Genomic DNA, 16,860 nt, shown 5'->3' with positions numbered 1-16,860 from the left:
CAGCTGGGTCTCAAGCTGGCGCTTCAGCTGTGCCACAGCGCTGGCCCCATCAAATTTTCAAAGTATCGAAAAAGGAATGTTGATGAGTAGGATGGAATGATCTCAATTTCAACATCTCCCAAAACAAACAAAAAATCTAAGTTGACATGCCCAAGAAAGGGCCAAACTGGTTTACTTTGCCAAACTTACCATTTCCAATTTGTAAAGTCCATTGTTGGATCAACGTGGGTTTCTCAAAAAAAGATTCCTTGGAAATAGTCATATGAGGTTTTCTGTTTGCTTCGGAGTACGCAACTAAACAGTATAGAGGATCTGTACTAAGTCGTCAGAGATTCAAAACTTCTCCAACAGGACCAAAGATCAGGATACTCAGTGTTCTACAGAAGATAACCATAAAGGAAAAAGCACTGTTCTTACTTATGTTTATATTTGTGTATTGTCCTGTTGGCTTGTTCTTTGTATTTGCAAAGCTTGTCAGCAAATACAGTGAACAAAATATGAGAATTCAGCAGCAGAACTTTTTATACTGATATCAGTAGAAGCATCATTTACACCCATCCTAGCCTCGGCTGAACAACTGCTGAATATACCAACATTTTTCAGTGTAGGAGTCTCAGAAGGACTGTATTCCCTATTGAAAACTATTCACCCTCATTTACAGCTGTTATGTAACCAGATTCCAGATTGTGGTTTCTAACATCATTCTTTAATAAAAGGAACCAGAGCTCCTTGGGGAAATGATTCATTCTAGAACTGGGACTGGGAATATACAAGATGAGCCTGGAGCATCTTGTTAAATCAGAAAGTGAGAAAGTGCTTTATTCCTGTGTGTATTGATGTGGGACAGGCATGCAGAGGGACCCAAGAACCAGTGAAGGCAATGCCAGTGACTAAAGCTGAAACTATGTGAGCAGCAAAGTAAAGTATTATTGGATTGCAGCCCAGAGATTCAAATGAACATCCCTGGGCCGATGCTATGTACATAAGTGATTGAATAAATGGGGACACAAAATCTCCTGTACAAAATGTTTTTAACACATTGCAGGTTAGCATAAAAGTACTTTGTGCACATTAACGTAGATACTGGAGTACGTGGACAAATGTGTGGCCACGTAATGAAAACCACAGAGCTGTGAGTGCCAGTGTTACCTGGTTTATCCAGGAGTAGCAGTGAGAAGCCCTGCCAGCCACACCAGCGGAACAAGGTTTCCTGCTAGAACCTTATCTTCTGTAGACAGGTTTGTCATACCGTCGGGTAAAATAGCCCTCGTTTATGCTGAAGAAAGCTTCCCTTTCTTTTCAGAAGCTAATCCTGAAGCAGGCCCTTGTTCTTGTGCTGCAGTGGTGTTTCAACCACAATTTTAGCATCCGGCTGTACGCTTTAATGGCTCTAAAGAAAATCTGGAACATGTGTAAAGCGCAGCGTGTTGAAGAATTCGATGCCTTGGCGCCCGTGATTGAATCCAGTCTCGATCAAGTGGAGAGCATGCACGGAGCCGGGTAAGGCCCGCTCTCCGGCTTCCCTTTCCTCCCAGCGAGCGCCACGGAGACGGGGGCACGGCCCGCACCTGTGCTGGAGCAGAGCGCCAGGCTCCCTGTTTGGGGTAGCCCTTACAATGGCATCTTCCGTTGTCAGGTCCACCGTGACCTTTCAGTGTTGTTTTCTCCTCCTTTATTTTACAAATAATCTTTTATATCCAGATGTTGCTCTTCAGTATGGCCAAGTGCCATCTTCCTCCTGTCCAAGGACCGCTGAGAAGCAGCACGGGCCGGCTGTGCCTCTCGGCCGTGGGTGCCCGGTTAAGTCGAGGGCTGTCTCCTTTCTCCTTTCTCAGAGAACCCTTCTGTTCCCCAGAGTCTCAGGCGGAAGCTGCACATCATGCAGGTGAAATGCGAGTGAGGCGTGCATGTGCCTGTGTTTTGAGAAGCCCGCGTGGCGATTCTGAGACAGGTCTCTCCTTTGCACCCCCAGCACGGCACGCTAGCAGGCAGCCACAGCGTCCTCAGCGTCTCTTGGTATCTGAGCTGGCTTCCTCATCTCTGAGGTGCTGCTCTGCTTCTATTATTATTAGTAACATTGATTATCACCACCCAGGAATGCCTGGGTTTCTACATGACAGAGACCTGGGCAGAATCAGTCAGCGTAAAAGTCTTTAAAAGGCCAAAAAGCACTCACCGATTTATATACACAAATAGTTAAAGGCTGGAAGCAGCAAATGAAATAGTGTTTGGAAACCAGGAACAGGTATAGTGGCCTCAGTGAGACCCTTGGAAAGTCACTACTTGGCTTCATGTGGGGCTGGGTGAGGGTCTTCCCTGGCCACAGACTGCCTTGTTGCCCTCTTCCTACCATAACTTAAGATAACATTTGTTGAAGAGAGGCATTTGGGTGCTTAAGTGGGTAAGAGGGTTAGGGGGCTCAGGAGAAAGCTATTCATTTCAGCAAATAAAAGCACAAAAAATATATTCACAACGAGAGGGAGCAGAAGAAAGAGTTGGGCAGGGAGATATGTAACAGACGAGGGACAGAGAACAAAGCCTGGGTGAGCACCTTTGGCACATCATGCGTGCATAGTTCATGGAAAAACCCCACATGACACAGGGCCTAGCAATGTTTGGTGATTAGCATTCATAATTCACCATAGCATTGCCTAGAAATCGCCCGCCCTCCAGGTATAATCTGGCAGTGAGAATTCTCTCTGCCTGGTTTGTATGGGGATATGTCTTTATCACTTCTAATGTTTGGTGACTGTAAGGCTAAGTTTGTTTCTTTGCACAGATTTGGGCATTAATGTTTTTCAGGGTCACATTTGCGTTAACGCATAGTGATCCAAACTCAAGCGACGAAAGTCATTCCTTTTAATGTAGTTGCGTAAGTTAATGAACTTATATGTTAACAGGACACATTCTTTTTGTGATGCGCAACTTGTGTTGAACAGTTAGAGGTGTAGGTTTCCAGAGGACACGGGGTACAGTCAATCCACAGGCTGTTAGCCTCTTAGTTGGATTAGTCTGAGGGAACTGGCATAATGTAACATGTAGGTAGGCACTTGTCAGGTAACGTTTTCCCCCGTGACTCGTCATGATCAATTGCCATTGAGGTATTTGCCTCTGGTTTCCTATCCTGAGTTTCTTGGTAGCTGTATTTTGACTGCTAAAAGCAATTGGCTCTACTGATTTACTTGATTATTTGAGAGGCAGAAAGAGCAACCTCCCATCTGCTGGTTCACTCCCTAAGTACCTGTGATGGCTGGGGCCAAAGCCAGGAGCCAGGAACTCAATCCAGGTCTCCCATGTGGGTGGCAGGAGCCCAGGTACTTGAGCCATCACCGCTACCTCCTAGAATCAGCATTAGTGGGAAGCTGCGCCAGTAGTCAAATCCAGGTCCCCTAATGTGGGACCTGGGCATCTTAACCACCTCCTCCCTTAACTCAGTTATTTTTAAGCAGTAAATCAACCTTGTATGAAATAGACTCATTTTTTTTTTTTTAATGCCAGCATCAGGTAACAGATTTAGCCAATAAAAGGAAGGAACCCTGGGTGTTAAGCTGCCTCTGTTTGAATACACACCTCCTTGGAGTCAGCTTTGTGATGGGCACAAGGCTCAGTGCTGGGCTGTCGGCGGCAGGCCTGATAGAGAGAAGCTTCCGTCTTCATGTAGCTCGGTCAGGTGCAGATAGACTTCCGGTACTAATTATGCAAATAAAAGCTCTTAAAAGAAATCACAGAGAAGGAAAGGTTGTAATGAATGAGGAAGAGTGAGGCAAGAGATTCCTGGGTAGACGAAGCGATGTTTGGGAACATCCCAGACAAGTTGATTAGCAGGGCAGGCTCTAGAGAAAGGTTGGTCTGATGCCAGGGTAGTAGATGAGGGAGGGAACAGAGCAGCGGCAAGACTGAGGAGACCTGGGGTGGGGTGGGGTTACATTAGTGCATTGTGAAGCTAGCAAAGGCATTAAACTTGAGAATGACATCGGATTCGCTTTTGCAGTGTTTTTTTTTGTTTGTTTGTTTGTTTGTTTGTTTGTTTTTTAGTTACAGAGAGAGAAGGAGACTGATCTCTCTGCTGGTTTACTCCCAAAATGGCTGCTGGGCCAGGCTAAAGCCAGGAGCCAGGAGCTTCATCTGGTTCTCCCATATAGATGCAGGGGTCCAAGGACATGGGCCATCCTCCACTGCTTTCCCAGGCCCTTAACAGAGAGCTGGATCAGAGGAGGAACAGCCGGGACTTGAACTCGCGCTCTAATACAGGATGCTAGCATTGTAGGCAGTGGCCACAATATTGGCCCCCATTTTATTTTTTAAGATTAGACACAGAGGAGCTGGCACTGTGGCTTAGCAGGTAAAGCTGCCGCCTGCAGTGCCAGTATCCCATATGGGCTCTGGTTAGAGTCTTGGTTGCTCCACTTCTGATCCAGCTCTCTGCTATTGCCTGGGAAAGCAGTAGAAGATGGCTCAGGTCTTTGGGCCCCTGCACTTGCATGGGAGACCTGGAAGAAGCTCCTTGCTTCAGATCGGCCCAGTTCCTGCCGTTGTGGCTACCTGGGGAGTAAACCAGCAGATGGAAGATTCTCTCTCTGTCTCCCTCTCTCTCTCTCTGCCTCAGCCTCTCTGTAACTCTGCCTTTCAAATAAATAAATAAATCTTTAAAATAAAATTTAAAAAAAGATTAGACATGGAAGCCTTTTGAATGGGCTGAAGGAAAGGCTAGAATAGATGGGAACATGGAGGGGACTAGAGCAAACCCAAGGAGTGGGATCTCGAGCGCACATGGCCCCATGGGAAAAGGGCTCTCAAAAGGGAAGAAAGAGGATGGACAGTGAGTCAGGAGGCAGCGGGAAAATGAAAGATCTCATCTCAGGCCCGCTGTTCCGCCCCAGTGACGTGGGAGGCACAGCTGTCTGGACTGGGAGAGTGAGGGGCGTGGGCAGGAGCTGGAGGGCGGGAAGACACGACCATCAGTGCAGGAGGAAGGACTTGCCAGGAACTTGTCTTGAAGTGGATGATCCTGACTTTAAACTGAAACCTGCCTGTGAAATTGTATAATTTTCATCCCTACCTCTTCTGCCTTTTAAAACTTGGCAGATAGGTTGAGAATTTAAACCCTGCTCACATTAAATGTTTCTGGTTTATGCAAATAAGCACCGTTTGGCCACGTTGGAGCCTTCAGAGTAGAGGAGGTGCCTTACGGAACGGTCTCCTCTCCGGGAGGGTTTGCTGCCAGACAGAGACCAGGATTCCAGCCCAGGGGGTGCTCCCCACAGTAGTCAGGTGGCAGCTGTCTGTGACCCCATTAGGTTTGATTGAGCAGTGGCTCCCACGTGCCTTGTCCTCTAGTGGACCGATGCGTGCAGACCTGGGTTTGATTCTCGTGGAATGGTTGGCTTTTGTATGACTTTGGAAGACTTCATTTCTCTGTTCTTCTTTAAGTTCCATTTCAAAATGTGAAATTTCAAAATGCCAGTTTTTAAAATATGTCAGCACCGGAGATACGCTTGAGTAAATCTCAGGATAAAATTCACAGTTTTTCTTGCCTCCTAAGTTCCGCGGTACATCTCCGAGGTACCCAGCTGACCCAGCTCATTCCACTTGTCTGTGCCTCATGCTGTGTTTTTAATCTTTAGGAATGCCAAGAAGAATTGGCAGCGCATCCAAGAGCATTTCTTTTTTGCAACGTTTCACCCACTTAAGGATTATTGTCTGGAGGTGAGCAGAGAACATCGTTTGTACATTCTCTCCCTTGTCTTATCTTTTCTGTCCTAGTTGTTGAAGGGTTGTGAGTAGGTTAAATTTTTTTTCTTTCCTTGCTTGCAAGCATCACCTTAACATTTTAAAGTTCTGCGTTTAAGTTTGTGACTTTATGCAGATGACTTGCTTGCATTTCATTCTTAAGCGGTGAAAATTGGCTAGTCATTTTCACTTTCTATTTCTCAGATAGTATTTGGCTTGTAAACACTGGAAGGGAATATTTAACTCTAAACAGTAAAAGGAAATGAGTGAGAACATGTATACAGGTGAGATTTTATAGAACTGAAGCCTGTTGTTAATGAAAGAACAAAAAGATCAACTCTTTCATTCATGGCTTTTTTTTTAAAGATCTGGGTAATGAAAATTATATAGGGAATGAGACACCACTTCACTGATTGCAGCAGAATGTGCTGATATGATTTAAAGAGCTATAAACATGTTTCTTCTACTACATGTTATTAAAAATTGCATAAGTAGTAATACTTTCTCCCCTTTTCAATTTTGTTTATAATGCACTGCCTTTGAATTTAAAACCCTTGATCGGGCATTTTTTTCTCTAAAAGAACTGGTAAGTATTGGTAACTTTTGGCTAGTGTGCATAAGCAGTTTTTTTAGTGTATTAGTAATTGGCCTTTTAAAACATACAGATACATAGATTGTGAGATGTGCACCGTAGACTATTAACGTGTGTTTTCTGCTGCTTCGCTGCGAAGAATAGTTGGGATTCTCAAGCATTGTAACGTGCTCTGCTCTGTTCCCAGCGCCCAGAGTGCTTTGTCTGCCGTCTTTCTGCAGGACCCCTTACTAACCCTCTGGTGCTGAGTCAGCCTTTCTGCTCAGTTCTCCAGTAAGTCCTACGCTTGCATTTCCCTCGTCTCTGCCTTCGACGGCCGCCCTGTCGCGTATTTTATGTATCTTATTCTCCATTAGTGACAATAGGACTGTATGTAAATAAAATTAAGAGAGGTAAAGGCTCATAAGAGCTGTGTCTCTGTGTTTGGAGCTGGACGTGGTACGTACTGAACTGTCAGTCACAGCCGTAGTTCCAGTTTAAATCTGCCCGAGTACGGCTGGCGTAAAGGAAACCTTATTCATTCTAAAACCTTCTGTGAAGACGTGCATTAACGTTCATGCTTGGGCATCTGTCACTTTATTTTTGAATTGCCCAGGTTGCCTTTCACTGTCGATCATTTCCTGGTTCTCCACCTTTCTTTTGGTAAAAGGAGGAAAGCGGGCTTCCTGTGGGGTGACTGTGGATGGTGGCCTCCCCTCTGAACCCTCAAAATGCTTTCATGGGCTGTTTCAAAGGGACTTTGTGTCCTCATCTCACAGATGAGAGGCTAAATGCTGTCCTGACGTCACCCGGCCAGTAGGTTGTATGATCAGGCTGGAGTTCAGATTCTGAGTGTGTCTAAAGGTAGCAAGAGTAAAAGACTTGGCATCTAAGGAGCTTGCACACAGTGGCTGGTTGCATAGAGTCAGAAGCTCTGTCTGCTCCCAGGAGTTTCCCAAAGGAACCCCCTAACACATGTCTGTGGACAATGGCTACCTGATACAAATGCAACTATTTGATCAGCTCAGATTTTGGGAGAACAGGTCAGTGATTACAATTCTGTCTTGTGATGTGTTATCCCCTATGTGTTATCTCATAAGGGGAAGAATGAAGAGTTTACCATTCTTTTTCCAGACCATATTTTACATCCTTCCACGCCTCGCGGGCCTCGTGGAGGACGAGTGGATCGCCGTGGGTAAATTGACCGGCTTCGCTCCCATCCCGCTGGATGCGGGATTTCAGTGGTACCTTTCTCAAACCCAGCTTCGAGAACTGAAACCAGGCGACTGGTCTCAGCAGGACATAGGTAAAAAGCATTTTCATTTTATGTTCTCTCCTTGTGCACTGAGTTAGGCTTATTGATTTAAGTTCCTCAGAGTACATGGTGGATAATAGCACTTTTTCATTGATGTGGGCAACTCTGCTTCTCTGCTTAGGAAAAAGTCATTGAAAAAATTTGGTATAATTTTTGTGCTTTTATAAGAAGCCAAAGAGAGCCTGACCTGCTTTATAGTAACATAGAAATTTTCTGGAGGGCCAAATTATGAGATCTTTCTTTTGGTCCCTCTTAGGAATAGAGCATTGCCCTTGGTTCATGTCAGCTTTGTCTGGTTGGACACCGCGCCCTCCTCCTCCTGCTTCTCCAGCCTGCCTTGTCCCCTTGTTTCTTGAAAACCCACATCCTCTCCATCTGTCACTCATCTATGCCTTCAGAGTCAGGCTGCCCTACTCCACTTTTAAAATCACCCCTAACCCTCCTAATGGTCGTGTAATACCAGTCCCCCTTCCCCTCACTTCTGTCACTGTCACATTCTGTCCCCATCCTGGCTGTCTGTAACCCATAACCAGTCTCCTCCTTTACAAAATCAAATAGACGCACTCTCATACTTGACCTTTCTGTGTTACTCGACGGCTAGTCTTGTGCCCTCCTGATTTTCTTCCTAACTGTGACTCTTCTCACTCTCCCATGTGAGCGTCCCCACTTGTCCCTCCTATCTGCGAATCACTTGGACAGCTTGTTAAAAACGCAGCTTCCAACTCCCACCCTAAGGTTCTAATTTGGAATGTCTGGAGGAGATTTCTGGGAATGTGTAGTTTTCATCAAGTGCTCTAGATGTAATACCATCTTAGGTTTATTTCTGCATCCCACAGAGACCGATGGGCTCTTATGTGCTAGGCATAAGTAAGTCTCGGCTCTCCTGGAGCTCACACTTGTACAGAGGACACAGGCATAAACAAATACGTAATATAACGCAGGTAGTAAAGAGCGCTAGGGAAAAATAAAGCAGAGTACAGAGAGCATGGCAAAGAGAAAGACCTTGGTAAGGAGTGGACACTGCGTAGAGACCTCAGATGAGTGCAAGACAAGCCAACATCTAGGGAACAGCTTTCCTGGGTGGAGAACAGGAGCTGGGAAAATTCGGGGGCAAAAGATGGTGACCAGAGGGTATTTCCTCAGCGTGCTGTAGAGACTGGGAGGAGAGGGAAGAGGGACAACCCATGGAGATGGCTGCTGGGTTCCGCCCTAGAGTGGGGCCAAGAAATGACCCGTTACCTGGACGAGGTGAGGGCTAAGGGGGTCTTAGTGCTTTTCTGCTTTGCTGGTGTTTGGTAAAGAGATGCGTGTTGCAGCTGCAGCCTGGATGCTAGTAATCCCAGAAGCTCGTCATTGGCTGGGTCTTCTCATTCTTCCTGCTCTCCTTGAACACTTTTGTTGATTTCTGCATTTTGAAACCACCACCTCTGTAACTGTAACTTTCAAATCCTTAGCTCGTGCCCAGCATCCTTCCTGAGCCGCTATAAATTTGCAACCAGGTCTTCTTTAACATCTTTAGCCCTTCTCGTACTGATTTTATTTAGACTGCCATTGTCCTTGTCTGGACTACTGTAAAAGCCTATTAACGTTGCACAGCCTCGGGATATCCTCCACATAGCATTTAAGAGGGATTTTTCTAAAACACAACACCACTGCTGTTATCTCCCTCCTTGACACTCTTCAGTGGCTCCTATCTGTAGAATAAATTCTTTGTCACTATCTGCAGGACCCCACTGACCTGGTCCAAGCCATCTCCCTCCATTCTGTTGCAGGCTGGGAACTACACTGGAGGCCCATCTGCTGCCCGAGTCATTTCCTTGCACATCCCTGCGTGTGCACGTGCTGTGTCTACAGTCTGCTTTGCAGACCCTCACCCCCTTCCCTAGAGCCTTCCTGGCTCTTAATCTTCGCCCTCCCTCCCCACGCGTTCGTATTCTCTCAGGCTGTGCACACCTTCACTATCGCAGTGCAGCAGTGAGTTGTATGTCTGTTCTTGCCCCAGGAGGCTCGATGCTCCTTGATCGCGCAGTGATCAGTCTGGAGCAGGACAGGGTTGAGGAAGCGCCCCGGAAGTGGAGCTTCAGTCCTCTGTTAGATCAAACCGCCGGTAGACAGGTCGATACCATTGTGTGTTCTCATTGGCTTAGTCACGAGGCAATCGCTTTATAGAATCTCTTTCATTTTAGAAAGTTCCCCCCACCCAGGTATTTATAAATTATTTTAAGATGGAGATTTATTTTATTGCTTTTAGGAATATAGTATTTCCACAGAAATTCTAATCTAATATACTCTTGTTTATAAGACACACCACTGTTTTGTGTGCTGCCAAGAAAAAAATGTTACCAAATGAAGATGTTCTGTTGACTGTAAGATGCTTCCCAATTTCTGATATGCTAAAATGTAAACCAATGGCCTCTTATATTTTCATGAGATGCCATAGTATGTTGGTTAGGAGAGCTGAATTTGAAAACTTAAAATTATTATTTTTTTAAAAGATTCATTATATTTATTTGAAAGGCAGGGTGACAGTGAGAGAGAGAGATCTTCCATCTGCTGGTTCACTCCTCAAATGGCTTGGTCAGGCTGAAGCCAGGAGCCGTGAACTCTGTCCAGGTCTCTCATGTAGGTGGCAGGGGCCCAAGTACTGGGCCAACTTCCACTGCTCTCCCAGGCACATTAGCAGCAAGCTGGATCAGAAGCGGAGCCGCCAGGACTAAACTGGTGCCCTGATAAGGAATGCCTGTGTTGATAAGGAATGCAGGCAGTGGCCTAACCTCCTGGAACACAATGCTAGCCCCTTAAAATTACTATTAAGAATGGCAATTGTGGTTGACTCCAATTAAAGCTTTTCAGTAAGGTTTTTTTAGTTGAAGAAATCTCATTCGAAACTGTCATTTCAGAAATACATAAATACTCATAGACCCGTATAGAGAGATTTGCACTCTTACATCTATGGGATTCTTTGCTTTGCCTGCCCAGGCTCCAGCCCAGGTGAAGCAGAGGCAGAGTGGACTGATGTTCAGAAGAAGGTGATCCCGTGGAAGACTAATGTTCCGGACTTAGACCTGGAGCTCATGTTTCAGGACCGTGCAGCCAAACTTGGAAAGTCGAATAGCAGACTGATTGTGGTGGCCTCTCTCATTGACAAAGCAACCAATTTAGGAGGTAAAATTGTGGTTTTTCCAGGGAACTGGCTTAAAATCTTTGGGACCTCATAATCTCTAGTCCATCCACTGCCATTTTTGGCTGCTGCCGCCTCGTTTAACCCTCTTGGGGAGGGTGGGGGAGCTTCAGAGGAGTTGTGGGCATTGCAGCACAAGCACCCCTGATGCTGTCGGGCTGTTCTCCGTAGGACTGTGCCGCACCTGTGAGGTGTTTGGGGCCTCAGTGCTGGCTGTTGGCAATCTTCAGTGTGTCAGTGACAAACAGTTCCAGCACCTCAGCGTCTCAGCGGAACAGTGGCTGCCTTTAGTGGAGGTGGGTGCTACCTAAAGCTTTTACCTGTGACCGTACTTGGTTGCGCCGTAGCTCAAGCTTTGGCAGTAATTTGTAGTAGTCCAGCCTTTAAGAGTTTAAAAATAATACTTACAAGTAGAATACTGGTGTGTTTCTGCTCTCCTGTTCCTTTTCTTATATTTTCACAGTGTTACATTTTTAGAAATCATCAATAATGTGGAATTCTTTTCAGTAAAACGCGTCCTGTTCCAGCTCACTCTTTTTTTTTTTTTTTAACTTTTATTTAATGAATATAGATTTCCAAAGTACAGCTTATGGATTACATTGGCTTCCCCCCCTCCCAATGACTTCCCTCCCACCCACAACCCTCCCCTTTCCTGCTCTCTCTCCCCTTCCATTCTTATGAAGATTCATTTTCAATTTTCTTTATACACAGAAGATCAGTTTACTATACATTAAGTAATTTATTTTATTTTTTTTAACTTTTATTTAATGAATATAGACCAGCTCACTCTTGATTTGGGGATAATTCTTGTAAATGTATAGATGCTGGGGGGATTTTGTTTACAGCTTGCAATTTTCCTTCTACAAAGATCTTTAACAAATTTATTTAATAAGGTTTTTGTTAAACTCTCATTTTACTCGAAGTAGGGCTGTGATGGAATGACTTAGTATTCTGCTCTTTTTAAATGAATATTAAGGTAAGGCCGCCTCAGCTGGTTGATTACCTGCAGCAGAAGAAAGCGGAAGGTTATACCATCATTGGAGTGGAGCAAACGGCCAAAAGCTTAGACCTGACGCGATACTGCTTTCCTGAGAAGTCGCTGCTCTTGCTGGGGTGAGTGGTGTGTTCGGAGCCGGCCCACAGCTTGCCCGGACTCCTGGTGGTATCCCTGCGCGTTTCCTGACTCAGAACATTCATGGATGCAGCGTGGACCCCGAGTCGTCTTTCTCTATTGGTACCACAGCCTGACTTCATTTGTCGCTTATTTCTTTCAATGACGCTCAGAATATCTAAGAAAGTAGTTATCACGGAAAACTAACCTAATCTCTCTCCCCCTGTTCTTCTTCGTCAGAAACGAACGGGAAGGAATCCCCGCCAACCTGATCCAGCAGTTGGACGTGTGCGTGGAGATCCCGCAGCAGGGTGTCGTGCGCTCTCTGAACGTGCACGTGAGCGGGGCCCTGCTGATCTGGGAGTACACGCGGCAGCGGCTGCTCCAGCGCCCGGGGGCCGGGCCCTGCCGGGCTCTCGAAACCTTTCCTTTTTAAAACTCTTTGATGAAGGAAATAGATCCAGAAATCTCCTGGGAGAATTTGTATTTTTTTCTTGCAGTTAATGCCAAAACTCTTTTATGTGCCTTAACTATATTGCTATGTATTATTCCGTTTAATAAACATTTTTAGCTAAATTGAATTGCTTCTTTAATAACATTTTAAGCAATTGTAGAAATAAAGCAAGGTATTCTAAAAAGACAACTTCTTCCCTGCACACTAGTATTGTCAGAAACGTGGCGATGGAACAGTGAGGCAGAGTGAAAGCAGCTGTGGTCCATGAATAGGTGCTGAGGAGATGCAGTGAGGCTGACGTAAAGAGGGTTCCTCGGTCTCCGAGCTGCTTATTCCCCTCGGGAGACACACACCTGGCAAGTCCTGAGCTCACGTCCCTGTCGGACCCACTGTGCTCTGGTTGGTCACTACTTTTTTTTTTTTTTTTTTTTTTTGACAAGGCAGAGTTAGAGAGAGAAAGGTCTTCCTTTTCCGTTGGTTCATCCCCAAAATGGCTGCTGCAGCGATCCAAAGCCAGGAGACAGGTGCCTCTCCTGGTCTCCCATGCAGGTGCAGGGCCCAAGCACTTGGACCATCCTCCACTGCCTTCCCGGGCCACAGCAAAGAGCTGGCCTGGAAGAGGGGCAACCAGGACAGAATCCAGCGCCCCGATTGGGACTAGAACCCAGGGCGCCAGTGCCACAGGCGGAGGATTAGCCTAGTGAGCCGGTGCTGCGGCCCTACTACTTTTAAAGCCGTGGATTAGGCCATGATCATTCATATGAAGTTTTTGGGAATTTTCACATGCTGCCTTTGTACTTCAGTTGCATGTGTCTTCCTTTAATGATGTTTACATTTCAGAGTCCATCACCTTTTTCTTCTATTGCTTTATTTTGAAATAATTTTTGCTTGGCAGAAGGGTTAGGGTTGCCCTTCACCCAGACGCCTCCAACGTGGTGCCTACGTGACACTTAGCAAACCCAGACCTGAGTAATGGGGCTGGTCACTAGCTCCAGACCCATTCGAGCTCCCATTTTCCCACCGCTGTCATTTGCCTGTTGCTGCATCTAGTCCTCATGTCCCCGTCTCCTCCCGTGACAGATTCTCTCCTTCCATGTCTTGTACGACCTGGTCACTTTCGAAGCACACTGGCCAGGTGTTTGTAAGTGTCCCATAACTTGGGTGTGCTGGCTGTTTTCTGACTGAGGTGATGGGTTTTAAAGACTCTGGGGTGGTGACACAGTTCTTACCACGCTGCGTTAGCTGGTGTGTGGCAGTAGCAGAACTTTGTACCTTGGCACGTTCTTCGCTGTAAAGTTGCTGTTTCCACAGTCCTTTTGTTAAGAGCCGTGAGTCACTAAGCCCAGTCTACACTCAGAGATAGGAGAATCAGGAGACTTTGGGGGTACCTGTTGTGAATTCCACAGTAATTAATGAATATCAGGAGAGAAACTTGGAGGCTATGTTTCTTCCAAACATTCTGCCCGTGAATTTATTACAGAAGTGTTAAAATAGTGATGTTCCCTCATTTCTTCTACACGTACTTTTTGGATTATTTTGTAAAGAAAATGGGCTTTATTCACTGAGCATGAACAGTATATGTTTGTATCCTTTTGATGTGCTTCCATTATTTTTTTTTTAGCACTGCCTTACTTTTTGACACTGCACAGTGCTCCAGGATCATCTCGTATTCGCCTGTAGTCTAGAATCACATTTCTCCAGGGGCCCCAGGTCCATTTATTGGAGAATAGTATTAGAAACCAAGTCCTGGCTGCTGGGTACACTGGTTGCTACTGCGATGTCACTGTAGACCCTCTCAGTGGATGGAGCCCGAGAATCTGTAAATATCTGCCGGCCCATGCGTATGCACTTATCTGTAGAAATGTCAGTATTTACCAGTGTCTAGTTAAGTGAACATAAACATGTGTTCCTACTGATCCCTGACATGAATCCAACACCACAGGTTTATTTAACACTCACTGCTTTTTCTGACAAAATCTGGCTTTCCTGTCTGTATTTACTTGTTTGTTCAACCCTAGGATACATACAGGTGCAGAATTGCTAGACCTGTGAAATTTAGCAACTTGTATTGTCTTTTCTGCCTGTGGCCTTACAGTATCCAGTCTAAACACTGTTTTTCTAAGCTATGTAGGCCAGCCTCTTAAACATTTTTTTAAAGTTATTTTCATTTTATTTGAATAGCAGAGACAGATGTTCCATCCACTGGTTCACTCCCTCAAATGCCTGCAACAGCCAGACCTGAGCCAAGCTGGAACCTTGGTTCAGGCTTCCCAGGTGTGTGGCAGGGACCCAAGTACTTCAGCTATCACCTGCTGCCTCCCGGGGTGAACGTTAGCAAAAGCTAGATCAGAAGCAGAGCTAGGACTTGACTCCTTCCAATCTGGGATACAGACATCCCAAAACAGCATCTTAACTGCTATGCCACACACACACCTCTAGCCAGTGTCCTTACTTTGAATGAGGTGTCTCATATTTGTAATATGCTGGGCTTATTTATCGAAGTTTGCATTTGCATTCCATACTGGAATCTGCAATATCCTGGTTTTTAGTTCATGTACAGTCTGTGGGTCTTGACAAATTGATACTCCTGGATCCAACAGGAGTGCCATACAGAAGTTCCTTCACCCTAAGATTTATGTAACCCTTCATAGTCCAGCCTTCCCCATGTCCCAGCCATTGACAAGCACTCATCTGTTTTCTATCCTGCAGTTTCTCACCATTTCCAAACTCAGAAATGGAAGCTTACAATAATAAGTAGCCTTTTGAGGCTGGCTGTTCGTTCATGTATAGAATGCATGTAAGGTTCTTCTCTGTTGTTGCAAGAAACACAAGCTCCTTTCTTCTCACTGCTGAGTGGCATTCCATTATATAAATGTACCTGCTTGTTTATCCATCTTTCTCTTGTAGGTAGCTGGGTTGTTTCAAGTTTTCGGTGAACATGAATAAAGCTGCTTTGACTAAACATGCATGGGTGTTCTCAATTCATTGGTGAAATACCTGTGAGTTGGATTGTTTGGGCATGAAGTATACATACATTTAATTCTAAATTATTTTCCAAAGGGCTTTACTATTTTGCATTTCTGCCAGCAGTAAGTCTGACTCTTGTTCTATATCCTCAGTTGTCATTCTTGTAAGCATGTAGTGATACAGCATTGTGGTATTATTTTGTATTGCCCTAATACCTAATAATATGACTCTTTCCATACATTTTCCATTATATATCTTGAAGGGGTTTTGTTGCTGTTGTTGTTTTTAAATTTGAAAGGTAAAGAGAGATTGATCTTTCATCTGCTGGTTCACTTTCCAAATGCCTCCAACAGCTGGGGCTGGGCTAGGCCAAAGCCAGGAGCTAAGAACTCAGTGCAGGTCTCCACACGGTTGCTAGGAACGCAAGTAATTGAGGTGCCTCCCACAGTGCAGATTAGCAGGAAGCTACAATCAGAAACAGGACCAGAACTTGAACCCAGGTACTCTGATAAGGATACAGGTCATTCCCATAGTCTTTTTTTGAGTATATCTACTCAAAAATCTGCACATTTGAAAAATTGGGTTATTCTATTTTTTTTTTAATTAAGGCTTCTTTATTCTGTATATAAAATCTTCATGAGATATGTGACCTGCAAGTATTGTCCCCAAGCCTATAATTTATCTTTGTAGTCTTTTAATGCTGAAGTTGAATTTAGCTTTTGGAGCCAGGAACTCCCTCCAGGTCCCCCATACTAGTGGCATGCTGCCTCCCAGTTACAACAGCAGGAAGCTGGATCAGAAACAAAGGTAGGACTCAATCCCAGGCACTTTGTTATGGGAATGTGGGTAACCTATGTGATGGCTTAACTAGCTGTGCCACAATACCTGACCCTATTCTAGAAGTTGTAGTTTTACATTTGGGCCTGTGGTCTACTTAAGAGTAGGCCTACTAAGAGGTATGAGGTATATGTCAAGTTTCATTGTTTTTGTTTCAACATTCAATTTTCCAGGATTATTTTTTGAAAAGATTAAACTTTTCTTGGTTGAACTACCTTTTTCCAAACTCAGCTGACTCTGTTCATGTGAGTCTATGTCTGGGATCCCTGTTGTTCCACTAAATTATGCCTACCCTTTGCCCATACCAAACTGTCATGATTTGAACTCATGTTATACAAATCTTTCAACTTTGTTCTTTTCAGAATTGACAATTTTAGTTAGTTTGTTTTTCCATACAAATTTTTCTTCTTTTAAAGATTTATTTATCTGAAAAGCAGAGCAACAAAGGAGAGACAGATGTTCCACATGCTGGTTCACTCCCCAAATGCTACAACTGCTAGGTCTGGGCCCTGCTGAAGCCAGAGACTGGAAACTCTATCCTGGTCTCCTGTGTGGGTGGCAGGGGCCCAAGGACTTGGCTTGGGTCATCATGTGCTGCCTTCCAAGATGCATTCGCAGAGTTAGACTGGAAGTGGGACAGCCGGGACTTGAATTATCTATCACTCTGATAATGGAATGTGGGAGTCCAAAGTAG

At 45.0% G+C, this 16,860-nt stretch overlaps 1 protein-coding gene across 9 annotated transcripts in view; it reads left to right on the top strand.

Annotated features, from left to right (window-relative positions):
- The window catches only part of TARBP1 (tRNA guanosine 2 -O-methyltransferase TARBP1), a 76,811-nt gene extending 64,327 nt beyond the window's left edge, over positions 1 to 12,484 (top strand). For 8 of the 9 annotated variants that reach the window (XM_089312284.1, XM_089312285.1, XM_089312283.1 and 5 more), the window contains 7 exons: positions 1,304 to 1,500; positions 5,625 to 5,706; positions 7,436 to 7,607; positions 10,596 to 10,781; positions 10,969 to 11,093; positions 11,774 to 11,910; positions 12,149 to 12,484. In XM_089312284.1, coding sequence (XP_089168410.1) covers positions 1,304 to 1,500; positions 5,625 to 5,706; positions 7,436 to 7,607; positions 10,596 to 10,781; positions 10,969 to 11,093; positions 11,774 to 11,910; positions 12,149 to 12,344 — 1,095 coding nt within the window. In that variant the 3' untranslated portion in view covers positions 12,345 to 12,484. Of the gene's footprint in view, positions 1 to 1,303; positions 1,501 to 5,624; positions 5,707 to 6,509; positions 6,596 to 7,435; positions 7,608 to 10,595; positions 10,782 to 10,968; positions 11,094 to 11,773; positions 11,911 to 12,148 lie in introns of all 9 variants that reach the window. The other variant, XR_011381509.2, reaches the window with a different exon arrangement.
- The last annotated feature ends 4,376 nt before the right edge of the window (positions 12,485 to 16,860 follow it).

The sequence above is a fragment of the Oryctolagus cuniculus genome, chromosome 13, assembly GCF_051225735.1.
Source record: "Oryctolagus cuniculus isolate XC-2025 breed Fujian yellow rabbit chromosome 13, ASM5122573v1, whole genome shotgun sequence".
Taxonomy (NCBI): Eukaryota; Metazoa; Chordata; class Mammalia; order Lagomorpha; family Leporidae; genus Oryctolagus; species Oryctolagus cuniculus.
This window is presented reverse-complemented; position numbering and strand designations above follow the sequence as displayed.